Source organism: Grampus griseus, assembly GCF_964374135.1.
Source record: "Grampus griseus genome assembly, chromosome: 10".
Taxonomy (NCBI): Eukaryota; Metazoa; Chordata; class Mammalia; order Artiodactyla; family Delphinidae; genus Grampus; species Grampus griseus.
Window position 1 is genome coordinate 11,897,944 of NC_139004.1, and position 21,955 is coordinate 11,919,898.

Below are 21,955 nucleotides of genomic sequence, written 5' to 3' on the forward strand. Positions count from 1 at the left end.
AAGTAATTGAGGTTGACTCCTGAGATTTTTATATTTATTTACTAATAAGCAAATTAATGCTTTTAAGTAGACTGAGCAAAGTTAAACTTTTGCCCCCCAAAAAAGGAATTCTTAAATAGTGAGTAGAAAGAAATGACATAATTTACATAAACTGCAAAAGTATCAGACTCAAATTCAAAGCATTATACCTGGATGAACCAAATATTTACTTGCAACTCTAGAATAAAAGTTACAAACTCTCTAAGCTAACTAAATTACTTGACTGAGAAATTATGAAAAAGTGCTTTATTTAGGGAGTTTCATAATCAACTACTAAATTAAATTTCAGATATCCTGCAAAACGTTTTAACAAAACTACAAATTTAATTTCTTAAAAACTAGCACTGAAGACTACAAAAGGATATTTTCCCCGTGAGTATAAGATTAGCCGATTCTTTACCTCGCCAGCACTTGCGCATTCCTGGGCTCTTCTGTGGAGTGCAGCCCACGTATCTTCATACCTAAGAAAAGCAAAAAATAATTCAAAATACAAACAACACATTAAAAAAATTCTACCTATGTATACGTATGGCTGATTCATTTTGCTGTGCAGCAGAAGCTGACACAACATTGTAAAGCAACTGCACTCCAATAAAAATTAATAAAAAAAATTCTACCTAAAAATGAACCTGTTACACCCTGTGGTGTCGGAAAGGAAAGCTCAAAAAATAATGGAGACACATTGTAAACACACAGAAGTCAATTTCAAGGGGCTTCCAATTGCCAAATCTGGGACAACCTGAGCAACAAAACAAATAATGTTAGAAATGGGTTATAACTCATGGACTAAAACCAACAGCCATGAGTTCATAGTGATTTAAATAAACAGTTGAATGGGGCAGAAGGGAAAAATTCTTCCTTGCAGTAGAATTCCAATTAATAATGATAGAAAAAATGAGAAAAATAGAAAATCACCATTTGGTAAACACAGTACTAATTATTTCAGGCAAGAATTCTAATAGATGCTAAAATTAGTGGGTGAGAGTATAAAGAGAAACAGGATATTTTCATAGTCTCTAAGTAGCTCCCCACAGGATACTTATTAATTTAAAAGGGGGAAACAGTATTAAAGTGCAGAAACCTGGCAGACACTTCCTTAACCAAGTGGTCAATGTTAACATCAGCAGTAAGGAGACATAGCAACATCACGTGCCTACTGATACAATGCACTGGAGGACACAACATTATTCTTCTGTTATTCTCACCATAAAAGCACTAACTTGAATTTAATCATGAGAAAACAGCAGATAAACCCAAAATGAGGGATATTTTGCAAAATAACTAGCCAGAAATAAACCCATGCATAGATGGCTCAATTACTTCACAACAAAGGAGTCAAGAATATACAACAGGGAAAGGAGAGTCTCTTCAATAAATGGTGTAGGAAAAACTGGACAGCCACATGCAAAAGAATGAAACTGGACAATTATCTTATACCACACCCCAAAATTAACTCAAAATGGATTAAAGACCTGAATGTAGGACCTGAAACCATAAAACTCCTGTGAAAAAACATAGGCAGTAAGCTCCTCGACATCGGTCTTGTGATGATTTTTTGGATCTGATACCAAAAGCAAAGGCAAAAAGAGCAAAAACAAACAAGTAGAACTACATCAAACAAAAAAGCTTCTGCACAGCAAAGAAAACCATCAACAAAATGAAATGGCAACCTACTGAATGCGAGAAAATACTTGCAAATTGTACATGTAATAAAGAGCTAATACCCAAAATATGTAAAGAAATCATACAACTCAATAGCAAAAAACAATCTGATTAAAAAACAGGTAGAGGCTCTGAACAGATATTTTTCCAAAGACATACAAATAACCAACAGGTACATGAAAAGTTGCTCACTTCACTAATCATCAAAAAGTGCAAATCAAAACCACAATGAGATATCACCTCACCCTTGTTAGATGGCTATTCTAAAAAATACAGCAAATAATAAGTGTTGGTGAGGATGTGAAGAAAAGGGAACCTTTAGTATACTGTTGGTGGGAATGTAAACTGGTGCAGCCACTATGGAAAACAGTATGGAGGTTCCTCAAAAAATTAAAAATAGAACTACCATATGATCCAGCAATCCCACCTGTGGGCACATACCCAGACAAAACTATAACTTGATAAGACACGTGCACCCAATGTTCACAGCAGCACTACTCACAAGAGCCAGGACATGGGACCAACCCCTTTGCCATCTGCAACAACATGGATGGACTTGGAGGGCATTATGCTTAGTGAAATAAGTCAGACAGAGAAAGACAAATACTGTATGTTATCACTTATATATGGAATCTAAAAAATACAACAAATGAATGAACATAACAAAATAGAAACAGACTCACAGATGCCCAGAACAAATTAGTGGTTACCAGTGGGGAGAGTGAAGAGGGGGAGGGGCAAGAAAGGGGGAGGGGATTAAGAGGTACAAACTACTATGTATGAAATAAGTAAGCTACAAGGGTATAGCACAGGGAATATAGCCAATAATTTATAATAACTTTAAATGGAGTAAAATCTATAAAAAGTTTGAATCACTGTGTTGTACCCCTGAAATTAAAATTGTAAATCAACTATACCTCAACAAAAAAACTTTAAATAAATAAATAGAAAACAAAATAAACCTGAACTCATAGGTACAGAGAACAAACTGGGGGTTACCAAAGGCAGGGGGTGAGGGGTTGGGTGTGGGTGTGTGTGTGTGAGAGAGAAATGGGTGAAGGTGGTCAAAGGTATAAACTTGTAATTATACATAACATACAGCACGGTGACTATAGTTAATAATACTATATTGTATATTTCAAAGTTCCTAAGAGAGTAAAACATAAAAGTCCTCATCACAAGAAAAATTTTTTAAACTATGTGTGATAATGGATGTTAAGTAGATTTATTGTGGTGATTATTTTGCAATATATGCAAATATTGAGTCATTATGCTGTACACCTAAAACTAATATAATGTCATATGTCAATTATCTTTCAAAAAAAAAGTTCAGGCTTAAGAAAAAAGAACTCAAATCAACAATCTAACTTCACAACTTAAGGAACTAGAAAAAGAACAAACTGAACCTATAGCTGGCAGTAGGAAGGAGACAACAAAGAGAACTAAGAAAACAATTCCATCTACAGTAGCATCAAAAAAATTTTAGGAATTAACCAAGGAGGTGAATACTTGTACAATGAAGACTACACAACATATTGCTGAAAGAAATTTTAAAAAAGACATAAATAGATGGAAAGATATCCCACGTTCATGGAATGGAAGACTTAATATTGTTAAGATGTTGTCAATAGCACCCAAAGTAATCTACAAATTCAGTGTAATCCCTATCAAAATCCCAATGGCATTCTTTGTAGAAGTAGAAAAAAATCCATCGTAAAATTCATATGGAAGGTCAAGGGATCCTGAAAAGCCAAAACAATCTTGAAAAGAAGAACAAAGTTGAAAGACTCACACTTCTTGATTTCAAAACTTACTACAAAGCTACAATAATCAAAATCAAATAATAATCAAAACAGTGTGGCACTGGTATAAAGGGAGACATATAGGCCAATGAAATAGAGAGCCCAGAAATAAACACTTGCACGTATGGTCAAATAATTTTCGACAACTGTGCCAAGATCATTCAGTGGGGAAACGATAGTCTTTTCAACAAATACGCTAGGGTGCTGGGAAAGTGGATATCCACATGCAAAAGAATGACGTTGGACTCTTACTTTAACACCATACACAAAAATTAACTAAAAATGGATCAAAAAATCCAAACATAAGAACTAAAACTATAAAACTCTTTGAAGAAAACATGGGGAAAAGCTTCATGACATGAGATTTGACAATGATTTCTTGGATATAACACCAAACGCACAGGCCACAAAGAAAACAGACAAATTGGACTTAATCAAAATTAGAAACTTTTGTGCATGAAAGAACACAATCGACAGATAAAAAGGCAACCAATAAAATGGGAGAAAATATTTACAAATCACATACCTGATAAGGGATTAATCTCCAGAATATACAGAAAACTCCTAACACTCAACAACACAAAACCACCCTATCCAAAAACAGGCAAAGGACTTGAATAGATATTTCTCTAAAGAAGATACATAAATGGCCAATAAACACATGAGAAACTCACCATCATCAGTCATTAGGGAAATGAAAATCAAAACCACAATGAGATACCACTTCATACCAATGAGAATGGCAAAAAAACCCAACCAGCCAAACAAAAGACCCCCAAAACAAGTTTTGGTGAGAATGTGGAGAAATGGCAACCAGAGAAATGTGCACTGCTAGGGGAATGTAAAATGGTGCAGCTGCTACGGAAAACAGTATAGGGGTTCTTCAAAATATTAAAGTAGAATTACCATATGATTCAGCAGTTCCTTTTTTCAGTATATACTGCCAAAAAACTGAAAGCTGGGTCATGAAGAGATATCTGCACACCCACGTTCATAGCAACATTGTTTACACTAGCCAAAAAATGAAAGCAACCCAAATGTCCATTAATGGATGAATGAATAAGCAAAATACGGTACATTCATACAATGGAATATTATTCAGCCTTAAAAAGGAAGGAAATTCCTTTGAATTCGTGGTGATCATTTTGTAATGTACAGACATATGGAAAAACTATGTGGTGCACCAGGTACTAACATAGTTTTGTAGAGCAAACAAACGAATAGAAAAAGAGATCAGATGTATGGTTACCAGAGGCGGGTGGGCGGGGTGTGGAGGGAGGGGAATGGAATGAAGGCAGCAAAAAGGTACAAACTTCCGGTTTGTAACATAAGTAAGTACCAGGGATGTAATATACAACAGGAGGAATATAATTAACACTGCTGTATGTTCTATATGAATGTTGTTAAAGTCTAAGTTCTCGTCACAAGGAAAAAAAATTCTTTTTCTTTTATTTTGTACCTATATGAGATATGGATGTTCACTAAACTTACTGTGGCAATCATCTCATGATGTATGTAAGTCAAGTCATTATGTTGCAATACCTTAAACTTATACAGTACTATATGCCAATATCTCAATAAAACTAGAAGACCAAAAAGGAAGAAATTCTAACAAGCTACATGGATGAAACTTGAAATTATGTTAAGTGAAATAAGCTAATCACAAAAAGCCAAATACTGTATGATGCCACTTATAAGAGGTACCTAAAGTAGTCAAATTCATAGAAAGAGAAAGTAGAATGATGGCTGCCAGCGGCAGATATTTGCAAGATCAAGAGTTTTGGAGGCTGGATGCACAACAATGCAAATGTACTCAGCAGTAGTGAATTGTACACCTAATAATGGTTAAGATGGCAAGTTTTATGCTATATGTATCTTACACAATTTTTTAACAATTAAAAACATTTTACTATTTAGGTATATGCTATTTAAAATGGTCTTTCCTCCATTCAATACTAGTTCCAAAGAGAAAGACTGTGCTTCAGTGCAATGAAGAGACACATTACAGACATTCCTATGGCTGCAAATTTTTCATGTTAAGTCCCCAAATGCACCCCATTTCCCAAAACTACCATACACATAAGTCTACAAGTCTGAAGTAAATCTTTCAATGAAGTTCTTTCAACTAAATCCCTAGATTAAAAAAATAAAGATATCAAGCAAACAGTACACCACTGATTAATTTTTACTATATCTCCTTTCATGTTCACTTATGTTCCTCACTCAACAAAACCAAACAGGAAATTAATGTCAAATTAAGCACTCAGAGAAGAAAAATCCCCAGATTTTGCAACCATAAAAAGAAACCGCATAAAACGTTAGAAAAGAGAAAGCAAAATGTAGGTATAGGTGATTGTGTCCTAACACAAGCTGATAAGGCGAAGGAGCACACCCTCTACTGTACACATGGCTCCCACCTATCCATCAGATGCCATGTTACGAGGTACAGAAATGCATATAACAACATATGCAAACCATATACTTATTTCTATAACAGCTTTATAGAGGTTTGATACACCATAAAATTCATGTGTTTTTTTTTTTCTTGGCCACACCACGTGGCATGAGGGGATCTTAGTGCCCCAACCAGGGATCAAACCTGCGCCCCCTGCAGTGGAAGTTCGAAGTTTTAACCACTGGACTGCCAGGGAAGTCCCAAAATTCATGCTTTTAAAGTGCATAATTCAGGACTTCCCTGGCGGTCCAGCGGTTAAGACTTCGCCTTCCAATGCAGGAGGTGTGGGTTCGATCCCTGGTTGGGGAGCTAAGATCCCACATGCCTCCCAGCCAAAAAACCAAAACATAAAACAGAAGCAGTATTGTAACAAATTCAATAAAGACTTTAAAAAAGGTCCACATCAAAAAAAAAAATCTTAAAGTGCATAATTCATCCAAGATGTAGCACACCTCAGTACTTCATTCCTTTTCATGGCTGATAATATTCCATTGTATGGAGACATGAAATTTTGTTATTCATTCATTGACTAATGAACATCTGCGCTGTTTTACTTTTTGGCCATTATGAATAACATTGCTTTATGAATGATACTGCTACTGTGCACATTTGTGTGCAATTTTTTATGTGGACATCAGTTTTCAATTTTCTTGGTGTGAAACTGCTAAGTCACATGGTAATTCTCCTTTTAACTTTTTGAGAAACTACCAAACTATTTTCCAAGGCAGTGATTTTACAATCCCACCAGCAGAGCATAAGGGTTCCAATTTTTCCACATCACTGCCAACACTTGTTATTGTTTGTCTTTTTGATTATAGCCATGCTAGTGGGTATGAAGTGGTATTTCATCGTGACTTTGGTCTGCACTTCCCTGATGACTAACGATGAGAATTTTTTCATGTGCTTATTGGCCATTTGCCTATCTTTTTTATGGAAATGTCTATTCAAATCCTTTGCCTATTTCTTCACTGGATTATTTGTGTTTTTACTGTTGAGTTATAAAAGTTATTTATACATTCTAGATACAAGTACCTCAACAGATGTATAATTTGCAAATATTTTCTCCCATTCTGTGGACTGTTGTTTCACTTTCTTGATAGTGTTCTTTAAAGAGCAAAAGTTTTAATTTTGATAAAGTCCAATTTATCTTTTTTTCCTTTGTTACTCATGCTTTTGATGTCATCTAAGAAAATCACGTATTTTAATATTAATCTGCACGTCAACAGAAATGGATTGGAGAAGAAATGGTAAAAAAATTAAGAATCAAAGTAAAAAAGAAAAGAAAATTATTGGGGACTCAAATCCAGAATTGATTTTCTTGCAACAAAGAAACCATAATACATGCACGTGATAAAGTTATTGATTAGTAAACACAACAGTGATCAATATGCTAGAAGTCTGAATGGCCTTTGTATTAATCAGTGAAATGCAAAAGCCCCTCCAGGAACACAAATAAGTAAATAATTTCCAATCTCCTTGTTAAGGTAAAATTTAGTTATTTTAAGGTTTCTATCTATAAGGTTATAAAATACTTTTAGACAATAGTCAGAAGTATAACCTTTTTATTCAAACGAAAACACTTACCTGCTCAGTAATTCTAGTCCAGCAGAGCATTTTGGCAAATATGGAACAGTCCTGCCAAAAGAAACACTTGTTTTATTAAAAACTGCTGCTGATTTAGGCCAACTTAAAAAAAAAGTTACGTATAATAATTTTGATGCTGTCAATCATAATGTGGAATATTTTTAAATCACTAATGGCAATTGATCTAAACTTTTAGAAAAATGTATTGTTATTCCAAAGTTAATATACTGCAATATACTATCAACCATCAATTTGCCCTATAGATCTTTTTTTTTTTTTTTTTTTCGGGTGGGGGGTACGCGGGCTTCTCACTGCTGTGGTCTCTCCCACCTAGGAGTACAGGCTCCGGACGCGCAGGCCCAGCGGCCATGGCTCACGGGCCCATCTGCTCCACGGCACGCGGGACCCTCCCGGACCGGGGCACGAACCCGCGTCCCCTGCATCGGCAGGTGGACTCTCAACCACTGCGCCACCAGGGAAGCCCTGCCCTACAGATTTTTAGCACACAAGAATAAACACTTTAATAGAATGTTAGCTAACAAGAAATTTTTTTAAAAGCTCCTCATCTCTAGGTTTAAAGTGAAATTTGGTCATGTGCTTTACTTTATTAAAAATGAAAAACTGCACAAATTATACTAGTGTTTTCATATAAAACAGATAACACAGCTAAAGAGGCTCACTTGCCAAGTACTGTTTCATTATCAATTTGCTTCTCAATAATGGAGAACTTTTACTGTGCTCTTAATATACAAATAAAAATGATTAATTGTGATCAAATAGCCATTGACTGTCATGGAGTAAAACAATTACATGTCACCATTTTTCAACCATTTTACAATTTTATCAGAAAAATTTCCAGTGTTACAAAATTTAGAAAGAATCAATAAATTGTTTAGTCAGATGCATTCAACAGATATAAAATCAATTAAAGTAATTATACTATCATGACTACAACCAAAAGTTGTATGAAATTTAAGTCATAGTAAATTAAATCAGGACGAGCTTACCTGGGTTTGTTTTTTACTTTAGCTTCTCTTGATCTGTCACTTAAAGTCTTCAGCCTATAATTCAACAAGTATAAAATATCATATTTTTACAGCTTAAGAGATTTCTTTCAAATGCAAATTTCACAGCTCATAAAACTTTGGGTTGGATAAGCTAATTTTTTTTCTAGCAAGAATTAAGCACCTCTACAGACAACAAATATTTGTTTACTATATATCAGACATCACAAATGGAAAATTTATAGCAAATATTTTTATATTTTTCTTGCCCCAAATCCCTTTTCTAGAAACATTTCCTAAATATGACTGGACTAGAAAACCTCACTACTCTTGGCAACATCAGAAAAAAAAAGTGGTCTCCATAGGTGAACTTGATCGGCAACAAAGATATCTAAGCAGCACATTTTTTTTTTTTACATCTTTATTGGAGTATAATCGCTTTACAATGGTGTGTTAGTTTCTGCTTTATAACAAAGTGAATCAGTTATACATATACATATGTTCCCATATCTCTTCCCTCTTGCGTCTTAAGCAGCACATTTTTAAGTAGATAACTATGCCAGGCACTGTCTAAGTGCCAACATTCAGAGAAATTTTAGCTATTGATAAAAGGCTTTCTAAAATACATTACAAACCTCCTTCATTAAAGAGGTCTTGGTACATTCTATTGAACATTTTCTGATAACTCGGCATCATTATCATGAATACCAGTGACTGCATTTCGTGGCAAAACAGTACTCTCCTTAGATGTTTCTGAACTAGGAATGTCTCTTCATTTACCAACTCGAAACCAATCTAAAGTGGTTTTCTGAGTTTGTTCAGGATCCTACATCTATTTCTTCAAAATTTAAATTTTCCATCTCTACCATTGGTCATCTGGTATCAGCTAACACTTACTGCTTCTGCTAGCTATTTAACTGTAGCGGCCTACTCCCCTTTTATTTGCTTTTTAAAATTATTGGGCTGGGAAACATAAACGGGCTAGAAATACATATGTAAAATAAAATAAATAGGCTCTTCTATATATAAAATATGAAGTTCATAAACTTCAATGTTTTTTCACTTCACCAGCCCAATTTTTACCTACCTTTAACTGTGGACTCTGTATCATATAACAGACTGCCAAAAAGCAAATGCTAAATTATGAGATAATCTCAGATAAAATGAGATATCTGGACATGTTCTTCTTAATCTGATTACTTCCACAAATATTCATTTCTAAATAGAGTCTGAAGCATAGGCCACAGTACCCCAGCTAGCTCCACGAAGCGTTTGTAAAGCTAGACACAGGTGCTCCTTTCTCAAGACACTTCACTGCACTCAGTCAGAAACTGTCCTAGCATACAAGGTGACTCTCCTATGAATGCCCCAACCCTTTGTTGTACAGTTGTACGTGCAAGCCCTGACAGAGGATAACAACTTTTTGGTCAATAATGCGTGGCTTAAAACCAGAAAGGGACTTCTAGTGTCAAGTCATTTTTTTTAACAAGTTGCAGTGTCAATTTCATACTAAGATTTTTTTTTTATATTGTTCTATGTTCTTTTTCAAAAACTAAAATATTGATGAGATCAATTCCAATACGATGTTAAAAAGACTTAGCAATCTCTTTAATACAAAACTATTTGTATATATCTCTCCAGATGAGTTGAATTTAAAAAGTCTAACCTGTCCCAGAAAAACAATATAAATTTTCAAGCTTAGCTTGGAAACTAGTAAATCCGGTTTAAACTAAGATTAAGCAACAGCTACGGAAAGGTATTTTAATAGCCATTCAACCATTTCCACTCCAAAAGCTGAGAAAGGCACTTAGTTGTGACATCCGAGGTAGAATTATACTAGGATAGGCAGACACAGCAGTGCATTATACTCAAAACGATTCTAGTATTATATTCAGTGATTTGGGACAATTCCATATCGTTAGGTGTTACAAGGATATTGAAAGCTCACTGCTAAGACCCTCTTTGAACCATTCATTATAGGACCTAGCAAATCTTTAGGTTAATATTTCAAATATTTATTTCTGAAAAAAATGTTAAATTTCTTAATTATAAGGTATCAAATGTGGGGTTCTCCTCCACACTTCCCCAAAAGAAAGAAAGAAAAAAATAGTTTGGAATAAAAGAGAAAGGAGGAAGCTTATAGGGAGCTGAAAATAAAATTGTTGGAAGGTCAGTAAGAGCTTCCCCAGGTGGCTCCTTAACAACCACTTACTTTAAAAATTGGTCTTTAACCAAATGTAATGTGTGGAATTTATCTGATGTGGATTTGAACAAATCAACTGTACAAAGACATTTCTAAGAACCAGGAAATTTGATTATGGACTGGAGAACTGATAATATCAAAGAATTAGTGTTAATTTTGCTAGGTATGATATTGGTGTTGCATTTATGTATTTTTTTCGAGATGAAAGCTGATGTATGAGAGATGTAAGAGCTTAGTCTGAGGTTTACTTTATAAATAAGGGAGAGACAAAGCAAATGTGGTAGTAGTCGACAACTGTTGAATCTGAATAATGAATATATGGGACTTGCTGTGTTATTCTATTTTTGTATATGTTTAAAACTTTGTAAAAATAAGTTTTAATAACAAGAAAAGCCTTTTATATATTCATCTTTCCTCATCACACCTTCTCCATATAAATCATCAATATGCCAAAATTCAGAATAGAAACTGCTGTAGAAAACAAAGTAGCAAGAAGAATGTTGGAAACAGTGAAGAAAGTTCAGGAGAGAAAAAGATAAAATAAGAATAATAGTCAATGTAACACTTTAAGTTGAAAAAAAATAAGGTCAGACCCCCAAAAAAGCAAGACAGTTCTTTTTGAAGTATATACTCAAAACTCAGAATTCAACTGAAAGTAGCTTACCATTTTTATTTGGGGATAACTCTATTTAAGTTTCTCACAGTGAGTCTGTGCTGGAAACAACCCGCTAATAAAGTCCCACAATGTCTTGACACACTGAGAAGGAAATACTGAGCTGAGTGAAATACCCCAGTTTCCTAAATCATAAAATAGGAGTATTGTACTTACCATAATGATTTGACACAATAAGTAAAGGAAATATGACTTTGGCAGCAAACTATAATTGTAAATTATAAAACCAATTCAAACAAAAAGTATAATTAAAAACTATCTCCAGGGCTTCCCTGGTGGCGCAGTGGTTGAGAGTCCGTCTGCCGATGCAGGGGACACGGGTTCGTGCCCCGGTCCGGGAGGATCCCACATGCCGTGAAGCGGCTGGGCCCGTGAGCCATGGCCGCTGGGCCTGCGCGTCTGGAGCCTGTGCTCCGCAACGGGAGAGGCCCCAACGGTGAGAGGCCCGCGTACCGCAAAAAAAAAAAAAAAAAAGATCTCCAAAGTTAGTAAAAATTATCACCATCATGAAAGGTAAGAAGCCAAAAAAAATAAATAAATAAAGGTAACAAGCTATGTACATTACAGGGTCAAAGTAAAATAAAGTAGAGGTCCCCCGATGCACCAGTTCCCATAAAAGCCTTCTCCACTGTTCCTAATCGTCTTCACAATACCGCATACCCCCAGGGAGACGTGAGTGCTGCTGTGTGAGTATATTAATACACAGACTTCTAAGTGAGCCACCTGACAATTATTTTCTACCGGAAGCAACTAATGCACACTTCAGAGTTCAAAGCACTTACCTTCAAATTCATGACACCACAATATTTTATTTTTAGATTGTTGCAAAGACTTACCTTAATTTGACCCCAGCACGTTTATTTTTTTTAAGCTTTACGGAAAATACTAAGAGGGAGGCATCTTACTACGAAACGGAGATAACTAGCAAAATTGCTTAGACAAAAAGTTTATAAAGTAGTTACACAGAATGAGAGGTGGAGCACGACAATGACTGATGAGCAGGAAATGTGCTTTCTGGACCTGACTGGATGGCATGAGGGACCTTGACGGCATTCCATTTATCCTCACTTCAATTTCCTACTCATCTAACCCCATCAGCTATTATGAAAGGTGAGGATGGCTGCTTTAAAACACCACAAAATGTGTTAATTACCATATTTTGTCCTTTAAGGCTCATTTTCTTGTCTCCATTGTTCCAACTCTAAATTCTGTTTATGAATAAAAATCCAATCTATTATATTTTTCCGTTAATGTTTATCATTTTTTCTTTCTTTTCTAAAGCCAAGATCAGGAAACACGTTTTAACCACACCTAAAAGTGCACATGACCCCAAAGCTCTGAAGGCTGAGAGATTCACACAAAAGCCAGAGACTCAGGAAGGGGAGAGAGGACTATACCCTATCTCTATCCTAATCACCCCCAGACACACCACTTCGGTCCTGACCTCTCTCCTGAGTGTTTCATAAATTTCCAGCTGCTTCTTGGACCTCACAGCACATTCACTGTCAACTGCTCCTTCTCTCTCAAAACTACTCAACTTCTCTCCTGTTGGTAAATGACATCATTATCTAAGATACTGCAAAATTAACATCCTCAATTTCTCCACCTTTTTCACTTCCTAGTCTCACATTTTATGAAATCGACCAGTGCCTGTCATGTCAGGACTATTCCCTCCTTCAATTTCTATTCTCTCTCGCCTGCCCCCTAATTATAGCCTTCTTAATACTCTCCCTGTTCCCCATCTCTAACCCTCCCATCACATCGCCTCCCAAATTATTCTTCCAGAAATATAGGTAGGCTCAGGCCGCTCCCCTCCACAAAAACCTTCAGAAGATTCAGTCAACCTAAAAATAAGCAAGACCACCCTATATAAGATAGCAACCTCCCACCCCAAAACCCCTTAACCTACTTTATTTTTAGCGACAGTACTTATGACCTTCTAGATATTCTGCCTCCTGCCAGTAGAATGAGCGCAGGGACGTTATTTGCTGTCCGGTGTATGCATTCTCCGCTGTAACCCCAGTGCCTGTCAACACGTAAGCACTCAATAAATATTTCATAAATGAATTAATTTAGCAAAGCACTGAAGACCCTCTATTATCAGACACTAAACTTCCTTTCCAGGTTCCTCTTCCACAAGAGCTTCATCTCTGAAATCCCTCACCCAAATCTATCCTCATCCCTCCTCATTCTTCAAGGCCCAGTCTAGAAGCCACCTCCTCTTTGAAGCCTTCCATAATGCATCTGAACTAATGACTCTTTCCTCTGGGCTCAAAAATCACATCACTTCTATCTTTCACATTCAGTTCCTTCTGCTTTGCTTTATGTTTACCACCAGTCTAGGGCATCCGGAGGGCAGAAACGGTTTTAGTTAACTTTGTAGCCCCAAGATCTAGTCCAATACATAGACACTGGCAAAGAGCAGGTGAAACTGAGCCTGTGGCCTCTTAAATCTTTTTTTTTTTTTTTTAAGAAATGAAAAAAGCTTCTATGATAAAGAAGACTGAGTTCCTAGCCTAGTGTCTGCCACTTGGTAGGAACTCAGTAAATGCTTATTAAGTCAAGTTGAATATTGAGATGTTTTTCCTGCTAAAGGTAAGTAATCATGGAAGAGTCAACATTTTAGGCAAAACCTCACCATTTTACCACACTGTGAATTAGAATGTTAGCTCCTCTCCTTTGAGGTTTTGATACTACAGAAGGGAAGAAGAGGAAATGAGTGCAGTGGGCAGGGCTGGACGTCAGGGCAGAGGTGGCTTTGAGGAGGAAGCACCCACTATCTAGTTGCAACACTTGTATCCATATCCAAAAGCACCCAGAGCATTTACAGACAGGAAACGCCAGGCAGTGACAGGCAGCTGCAAACCCTTGGTAGATCTGATTGTCAGTTTCCTGAAGGGTTTTACACGCCTGCAGGCTTCAGTCCTGGGGCCGTGGGTCACAACTGCTCAGAAGGTAAAAAATCAAAGACCAGAGTGGATTTGAAGTAAATGCTTCGGTGGGTCCAAAAGTCTCCCTCAGAGCTCAAGCCAGTCCCTAAAAAGTGGATGTTCTGTGTGAACTCTCCGAAAGGCTCCTAGAGCTCCGAGGGAGTTAAATCAGATGAGGATTCATGTAGGTGAGGGGGCAAGAGCGAAGCTGGGAGGCAGTCCCCTCCCGTGGCCTTTGGACTAGCTGGCCACCTAGTTAGGCCAGAAAGAAAGCAACATTATTTCTAGGTTTATCTCGATTTTGACATAGCTATTATTATGAATAAAAAATTAAAAATTACAAAAAAGATCACGAGTCCATGGACGATTTACAGTCCCTTGAAGGCCAGCAGCAATCTTTCCACAGCCCTCAAGCTTCATTTTTTCTAAGTTTGAATGGAAAGTTGAAATTTTTTATGTCCACCAAATGTGCTTTAATCGCTAATGTGACATTCTCTTGCAGGCTGATAAAGAAAATTCCTATTTTACTTTAAAAAAAAATAATTGCCTACATTCCAGCTCCAGATACATGAATTTCAGAAAGTGAAAATGAGCAGAAAAGCCCTGAGGAGAGGCTGCTGCTCTGGGCTGCTGTGAAGATCCACGTGAAGGAGCTCAGGAAAGCACCGGGACTTTCTTCTACTGAGTTCCTGCGGCAACCCAAACAGATGAAGTTTCCAATTATTTTGTTTCCAATTATATTTTCTACGGGCACTAACAGCAAGTTCTAAAGGAATGCCAGGTCCAGTTGGGTAGTTTTGAGAGGTAGGGTCATGTTGCTTTCATCCCTGAATCCCTCAGTGCCTTCATGCAATATATACATGAAGCTGTGTTTAATGTCACCTTTTCCCAGCCTGGCAAAATATTCAAAAATACGTTGATCTTAGGCTGAATATGAAACAGTTTACTAAAAGGAATTACATGGATTTTTTCTTAAGAATCGCCTAGGAGAGCACCTCAATACATAAGGCAACTGCTAACGGCTATAAAAGAGGAAATCGACAGTAACAAAATAATATTGCGGGACTTTAACACCTCACTTACACAAATGGACAGATTATCCAAAATGAAAATAAATAAGGAAACAGAAGCTTTAAATGACACAATAGACCAGATAGATTTAATTGATATTTATAGGACATTCCATCCAAAACCAGCAGATTACACTTTCTTCTCAAGTGCACACAGAACATTCTCCAGGATAGATCACATCTTGGGTCACAAATCAAGCCTCAGTAAATTTAAGAAAATTGAAGTTATATCAAGTATCTTTTCTGACCACAACACTATGAGATTAGAAATAAATTACAGGGAAAAAAACGTAAAAATCACAAACACATGGAGGCTGAACAATACGTAACTAAATAACCAAGAGATCACTGAAGAAATCAAAGAGGAAATCAAAAAATACCTAGAGACAAATGACAATAAAAACACGATGATCCAAAACCTATGGGATACAGCAAAAGCAGTTCTAAGAGGGAAGTTTATAGCTATACAAGCCTACCTCAAGAAACAAGAAAAATCTCAAATAAACAATCTAACCTTACACCTAAAGGAACTAGAGAAAGAACAACAAACAAAACCCAAAGTCAGCAAATGGAAAGAAATCATAAAGATCAGAGCAGATATAAATGAAATACTAGCAAAGATCAATAAAACTAAAAGCTGGTTCTTTGAGAAGATAAACAAAATTGATAAACCATTACCAGACTCCTCAAGAGGGAGAGGACTCAAAACAATAAAATTAGAAATGAAAAAGGAAAAGTTACAACAGACACCACAGAAATACAAAGCATTCTAAGAGACTACTACAAGCAACTCTATGCCAATAAAATGGACAACCTGGAAGAAATGGACAAATTCTTAGAAAGGTATAACCTTCCAAGAATGAACCAGGAAGAAACAGAAAATATGAACAGACCAATCACAAGTAATGAAATTGAAACTGTGATTAAAAATCTTCCAACAAAAGTCCAGGGCCAGATGGCTTCACAGGTGAATTCTATCAAACATTTAGAGAAGAGCTAACACCCATCCTTCTCAAACTCCTCCAAAAAACTGCAGAGGAAGGAACACTCCCAAACTCATTCTATGAGGCCACCATCACCCTGATACCAAAACCAGACAAAGATACTACAAAAAAAGAAAATTACAGACCAATATCACTGATGAATATAGATGCAAAAATCCTCAACAAAATACTAGCAAACAGAATCCAACAACACATTAAAGGATCATACATCACGAACAAGTGGGATTCATCCCAGGGATAAAAGGATTCTTCAATATACGCAAATCAATCAATGTGACACACCATATTAACAAATTGAAGAATAAAAACCATATGATCATCTCTACAGATGCAGAAAAAGCTTTTGACAAAATTCAACACCCATTTATGATAAAAACTCTCCAGAAAGTGGGCATAGAGGGAAACTACCTCAACATAATAAAGGCCATATACGACAAACCCACAGCAAACATCATTCTCAATGGTGAAAAACTGAAAGCATTTCCTCTAAGATCAGGAACAAGACAAGGATGTCCACTCTCACCACTATTATTCAACATAGTTTTGGAAGTCCTAGCCACGGCAATCAGAGAAGAAAAAGAAATAAAAGGAATACAAATTGGAAAAGAAGAAGTAAAACTGGCACTGTTTGCAGATGACATGATACTATACATAGAGAGTCCTAAAAATGCCACCAGAAAACTACTAGAGCTAGTCAATGAATCTGGTAAAGTTGCAGGATACAAAATTAATGCACAGAATCTCTTGCATTCCTATACACTAATGATGAAAAATCTGAAAGAGAAATTATGGAAACACTCCCATTTACCATTGCAACAAAAAGAATAAAACACCTAGGAATAAACCTACCTAGGGAAACAAAAGACCTGTATGCAGAAAACTATAAGACACTGATGAAAGAAATTAAAGATGATATCAACAGATGGAGAGATATACCATGTTCTTAGATTGGAAGAATCAATATTGTGAAAATGACTATACTACCCAAAGCAATCTACAGATTCAATGCAATCCCTATCAAATTACCAATGGCATTTTTTACAGAACTAGAACAAAGAATCTTAAAATTTGTATGGAGACACAAAAGACCCCAAATAGCCAAAGCAGTCTTGAGGGAAAAAAAACGGAGCTGGAGGAATCAGACACCCTGACTTCAGACTATACTACAAAGCTACAGTAATCAAGACAATATGGTACTGGCACAAAAACAGAAACATAGATCAATGGAATAAGATAGAAAACCCAGAGATAAACTCATGCACCTATGGTCAACTAATCTATGACAAAGGAGGCAAAGATATACAATGGAGAAAAGACAGTCTCTTCAATAGTGGTGCTGGGAAAACTGGATAGCTACATGTAAAAGAATGAAGTTAGAAAACTCCCTAACAGCATACACAAAAATAAACTCAAAATGGATTCGAAATCTAAATGTAAGACCGGACACTATAAAACTCTTAGAGGAAAACATAGGAAGAACACTCTTTGACATAAATCTCAGCAAGATCTTTTTTGATCTACCTCCTAGAGTAATGGAAATAAAAACAAAAATAAACAAATGGGACCTAATGAAACTTAAAAGCTTTTGCACAGCAAAAGAAACCATAAACAAGACGAAAAGACAACCCTCAGAATGGGAGAAAATATTTGCAAATGAATCAATGGACAAAGGATTAATCTCCAAAATATATAAACAGCTCATGCAGCTCAATATTAAAGAAACAAACAACCCAATCCAAAAATGGGCAGAAGACCTAAACAGACATTTCTCCAAAGAAGACGTATAGATGGCCAAGAAGCACATGAAAAGCTACTCAACATCACTCATTATTAGAGAAATGCAAATCAAAACTACAATGAGGTATCACCTCACACCAGTTAGAATGGGCATCATCAGAAAATCTACAAACAACAAATGCTGGAGAGGGTGTGGAGAAAAGGGAACCCTCTTGCACTGTTGGCAGGAATGTAAATTGATACAGCCACTATGGAGAACAGTATGGAGGTTCCTTAAAAAACTAAAAATAGAATTACCATATGATCCAGCAATCCCACTACTGGGCATATACCCAGAGAAAACCATAATTCAAAAAGACACATGCACCCCAATGTTCATTGCAGCACTATTTACAATAGCCAGGTCATGGAAGCAACCTAAATGCCCATTGACAGACGAATGGATAAAGAAGTTGTGGTACATACATACAACGGAATATTACTCAGCCATAAAAAGGAACGAAATTGAGTCATTTGTTGAGATGTGGATGCATCTAGAGACTGTCATACAGAGTGAAGTAAGTCAGAAAGAGAAAAACAAATATCGTATATTAACGCATGTATGTGGAACCTAGAAAAATGGTACAGATGAACCGGTTGCAGGGCAGAAGTTGAGACACAGATGTAGAGAACAAATGTATGGACACCAAGGGGGGAAAACAACGGTGAGGTGGGGATGGTGGTGTGCTCAGTTGAGTGATTGGGATTGACATGTATACACTGATGTGTATAAAACTGATGACTAATAAGAACCTGCAGTATAAACAAACAAAAAACTAATACTAAACTTTCTTTGGGTTATTTCTATGAAAATATGTTAATATAAATGTTTCAGACATCACATGAAATTTCTAAAAATCTTATATGTTCTGGTATAATGTTGTAAGTCATAATTCTAGGTATTACTTTAAAATGTGTATCTCAGAAATAACTAAATTTCCTTGTCAATTGCATTATTATGAACTTTCATCAAATCTTTAACCGTGGTCATTTTTAAGTCTTTTGTCATTTACAGACAGTTCTGGGTGTACTCTGATGCTTCTGCAAAAATGTTCCTATAAAAGGGTTTCATCTTCAAGGAATTCATGGAAAAGACTCTGACAAGTACAGGTTTCTGGTAACTGACTTATACTGCTGAACTGAATAAATAAGCATTTTCAGAACTCTAATGGAAAACTGATGAATTCATAAAAGTGCTAACAAAAAATCAAGATAAAAAAATTAATTACATGGGACTGAGTGAACTGATGAGGATGATTATAATTTTTGTGACTTTGTTTGAATAAAAAAAAAAAAAGAATCGCCTAGGAATTGGTGGACCTGACAAAGGTGAACATCAGAGTTTAAAGGTGCCAGTCACAGACATCCCTTGAAGATGAGTTATTTCTCTGCCAGGTGACAGGCTAATGGCACACACTGACAGTCCAGTGCTTTGTCAGCTGAAAATGACCTGTACAAGGAAGCCAATGAAGGGCCTAAACGGAATGAAAGCCCTCTCAGGATGTCTAATCCCAAACTGGCCCCAGTTTATGGCATCTTCAAGAGGTAAGGTCAGTTTCCAAGGCGTTCTACCCAGATCCCCTCAACCCTCTCCCTATCTAAACTCAGGTTTTCCAGATATCTCAGGATGGTTTGGGTCCAGAATCTATATTCCTTGGTAAGCTGAACCTTCTTCAAGCCAATGTCAGGAGGATGAATGGGTTCAAAGGCAACCACATGACCTAGGGAGTTGCCGTAGTTGTAACTCCCAAAAGATAGACTGTTTCGCCATCAAGTAATTCCTTGAGCTGATGACAACAGGGCTGTCCCAGATGTGTTTATCTGTGATCATTCTCACGCTATCGTTCCAGCATTATACCCCAATTTTTCAATACAATAATTTACGTTCTGAAAGGAAGTTACTTTTTAAATTTAAAGGGGGGGGAGGAAATGCAAGTATGCAAGCACAGCATCAGTGAATGACTGCTACAGCATCTACAACTAATATTCTTAAGGACACCAAACCAAGATTACCAAAAATGCTTTACATGTAAGTGCTCAAGTATTTGACAGTTTGTTACTACGCAGCACCCAGGAGGCAAACAATATAAACATTTTTGTCCCATAAAATTTTAGCTAACGTCTTTCTCATTAGAAATTTAAAACATGATGGAGAGGTCCTCATATTCAGAGCATGCTCCAAAGGATTCGTAATCTAAAGGTGACAGACAAATCCTTTATCAAAGTGACACCCTTTCTAAAGTAATGGAAAAACTAAAATGAATTAAGCACTACAATAGTGACATAGTGTGACTGCCCTATTTTACTTGTTAATTCATTCATCCTCACAATAACCCTATGAGTACCATCTTCACCCTCGTTGTCCAGTCGTGGAAACTGAGGCAGAGAAACTTGCAGAAACACGTTTCTGCGAGTTTCTGGCGTTAGCGTCTATGCCTGCGGTTCCCAGAGTTTGCCGCACACAGGAATCACCTGGGGGTCTTTAAAACCCCATCGCCAGTCTGATGTAATTAGTATTGTTTGCGACCCAGGCATCAAGATGGTTAAAGGTTCCCAGGTGATTCTAAGCAAAGTTCGGGAACCGCTTGGTCCGTGTGCGCTTCACCACTAGGCATTAATAGTACTGCCATAGTTCTGTTGTTTCTGTGGCCCTAGAGTTTCTTCACTGAGGCGTTAAACCCGAGGCAAAGGTAGAGAGAGAAAGCAAAAGGGAAAGAGGCACCAAGCCTTGGCAAAGGTTCAGCGAGCGAACCGAGCGCGAGGTTGGACAGGACGCGCGGCCGGGCCCCGGTGGGTGAAGGCTGCCGCGCCCGCGACCTCCGGCCTGGGGAGGGGGCGGCGGCCCGGCTGCAGGCGGGGCCGCAGAAGCTCCGAGGCCCGAGAGAGCAGGGGTCTCGGCGGCGTGGGAGGGGGCTCAGGGTCACCGTCCCCCCGGGGCAGAGGAGCGGGGAGGCGCGCTCGCCCCTCACAAGACACACCCCTGGGCCGGCCAGGGCTGCCAGGAACGGGTTGCACGATCCCCGGCGCGCCCGCAGCCTTCCCGACCCCCTTCCGGGCCCGGGGCGCGGGTCAGAGCCTGCCCGGTGGGACCTAAGTTACTTTGTGCGGCCGGACAGACGCCGGAAAGTTCGTTACTTTCCTCGAGCTGGCTGGGATGGGAGGTGCGGGCCGGGGTGGGAGTTGGGGAAGAGGGAGGGAGAGGGACCGGACCGGGGTGCGTGGAGGCCGCGTCCCAGTGCCCCCCGCTCCTCGGCCCGGCCCACGGGTTCCCTTTCCGTCCCCCACCGTGTACCTACCCGGAGGTGAAATCCTGCTGCACGCTCAGCAGCCGCTCACGCAGGGTCTCCAGCATCATCGCCGCTGCCGCCGCCGCCGCCGCCGCCCTCAGCCCCGCGTAAACACCGCGCCGCACCTGTCACGGCGCGCCCCGCACTCTCGCAGCCGGCTTCGCAGCCGGCCCCGCCCCCGGCCCGCTCTCGCCTCCGCGTCGCGGCCCCTTCCGCGTTCCCGCCCCCCGCTCGCGCGCTCCCGCCCCGCCCCCGCCGCGCCCAGGCTCACGCAGCCGCAGTGGGCCCCGCCGGGCTCGGGCTGCGGAAAAAGGGCGGTCCTTCTCTTCTAGCCGAGAAACTGAGCGGCTCGGATGCTTTTTCCTAGCCCAAAGCCAGGCCCTCTCCTTTTCCTCTTTAAAATTGAAGTGGCCACGTGAAAGAATGCTTTAAAACCAGCGCTTCTTTGAGTGAGTGCAGCGTTTGT

The 21,955-nt window shown here is 38.3% G+C and overlaps 1 protein-coding gene across 1 annotated transcript in view; it reads right to left on the reverse strand.

The window, feature by feature from the left end:
- DTNBP1 (dystrobrevin binding protein 1) overlaps nt 1-21,629 on the reverse strand; it is a 120,208-nt gene extending 98,579 nt beyond the window's left edge. Inside the window, exons 1-4 of the mRNA XM_082664388.1 lie at nt 21,499-21,629; nt 8,550-8,603; nt 7,543-7,593; nt 440-500 (exon numbers count right to left, since the gene is read on the reverse strand). Of these exons, the coding sequence (XP_082520514.1) occupies nt 440-500; nt 7,543-7,593; nt 8,550-8,603; nt 21,499-21,557 (225 nt within the window). The 5' untranslated portion in view covers nt 21,558-21,629. The remainder of the gene's footprint in view (nt 1-439; nt 501-7,542; nt 7,594-8,549; nt 8,604-21,498) is intronic.
- Nucleotides 21,630-21,955: the final 326 nt, after the last annotated feature.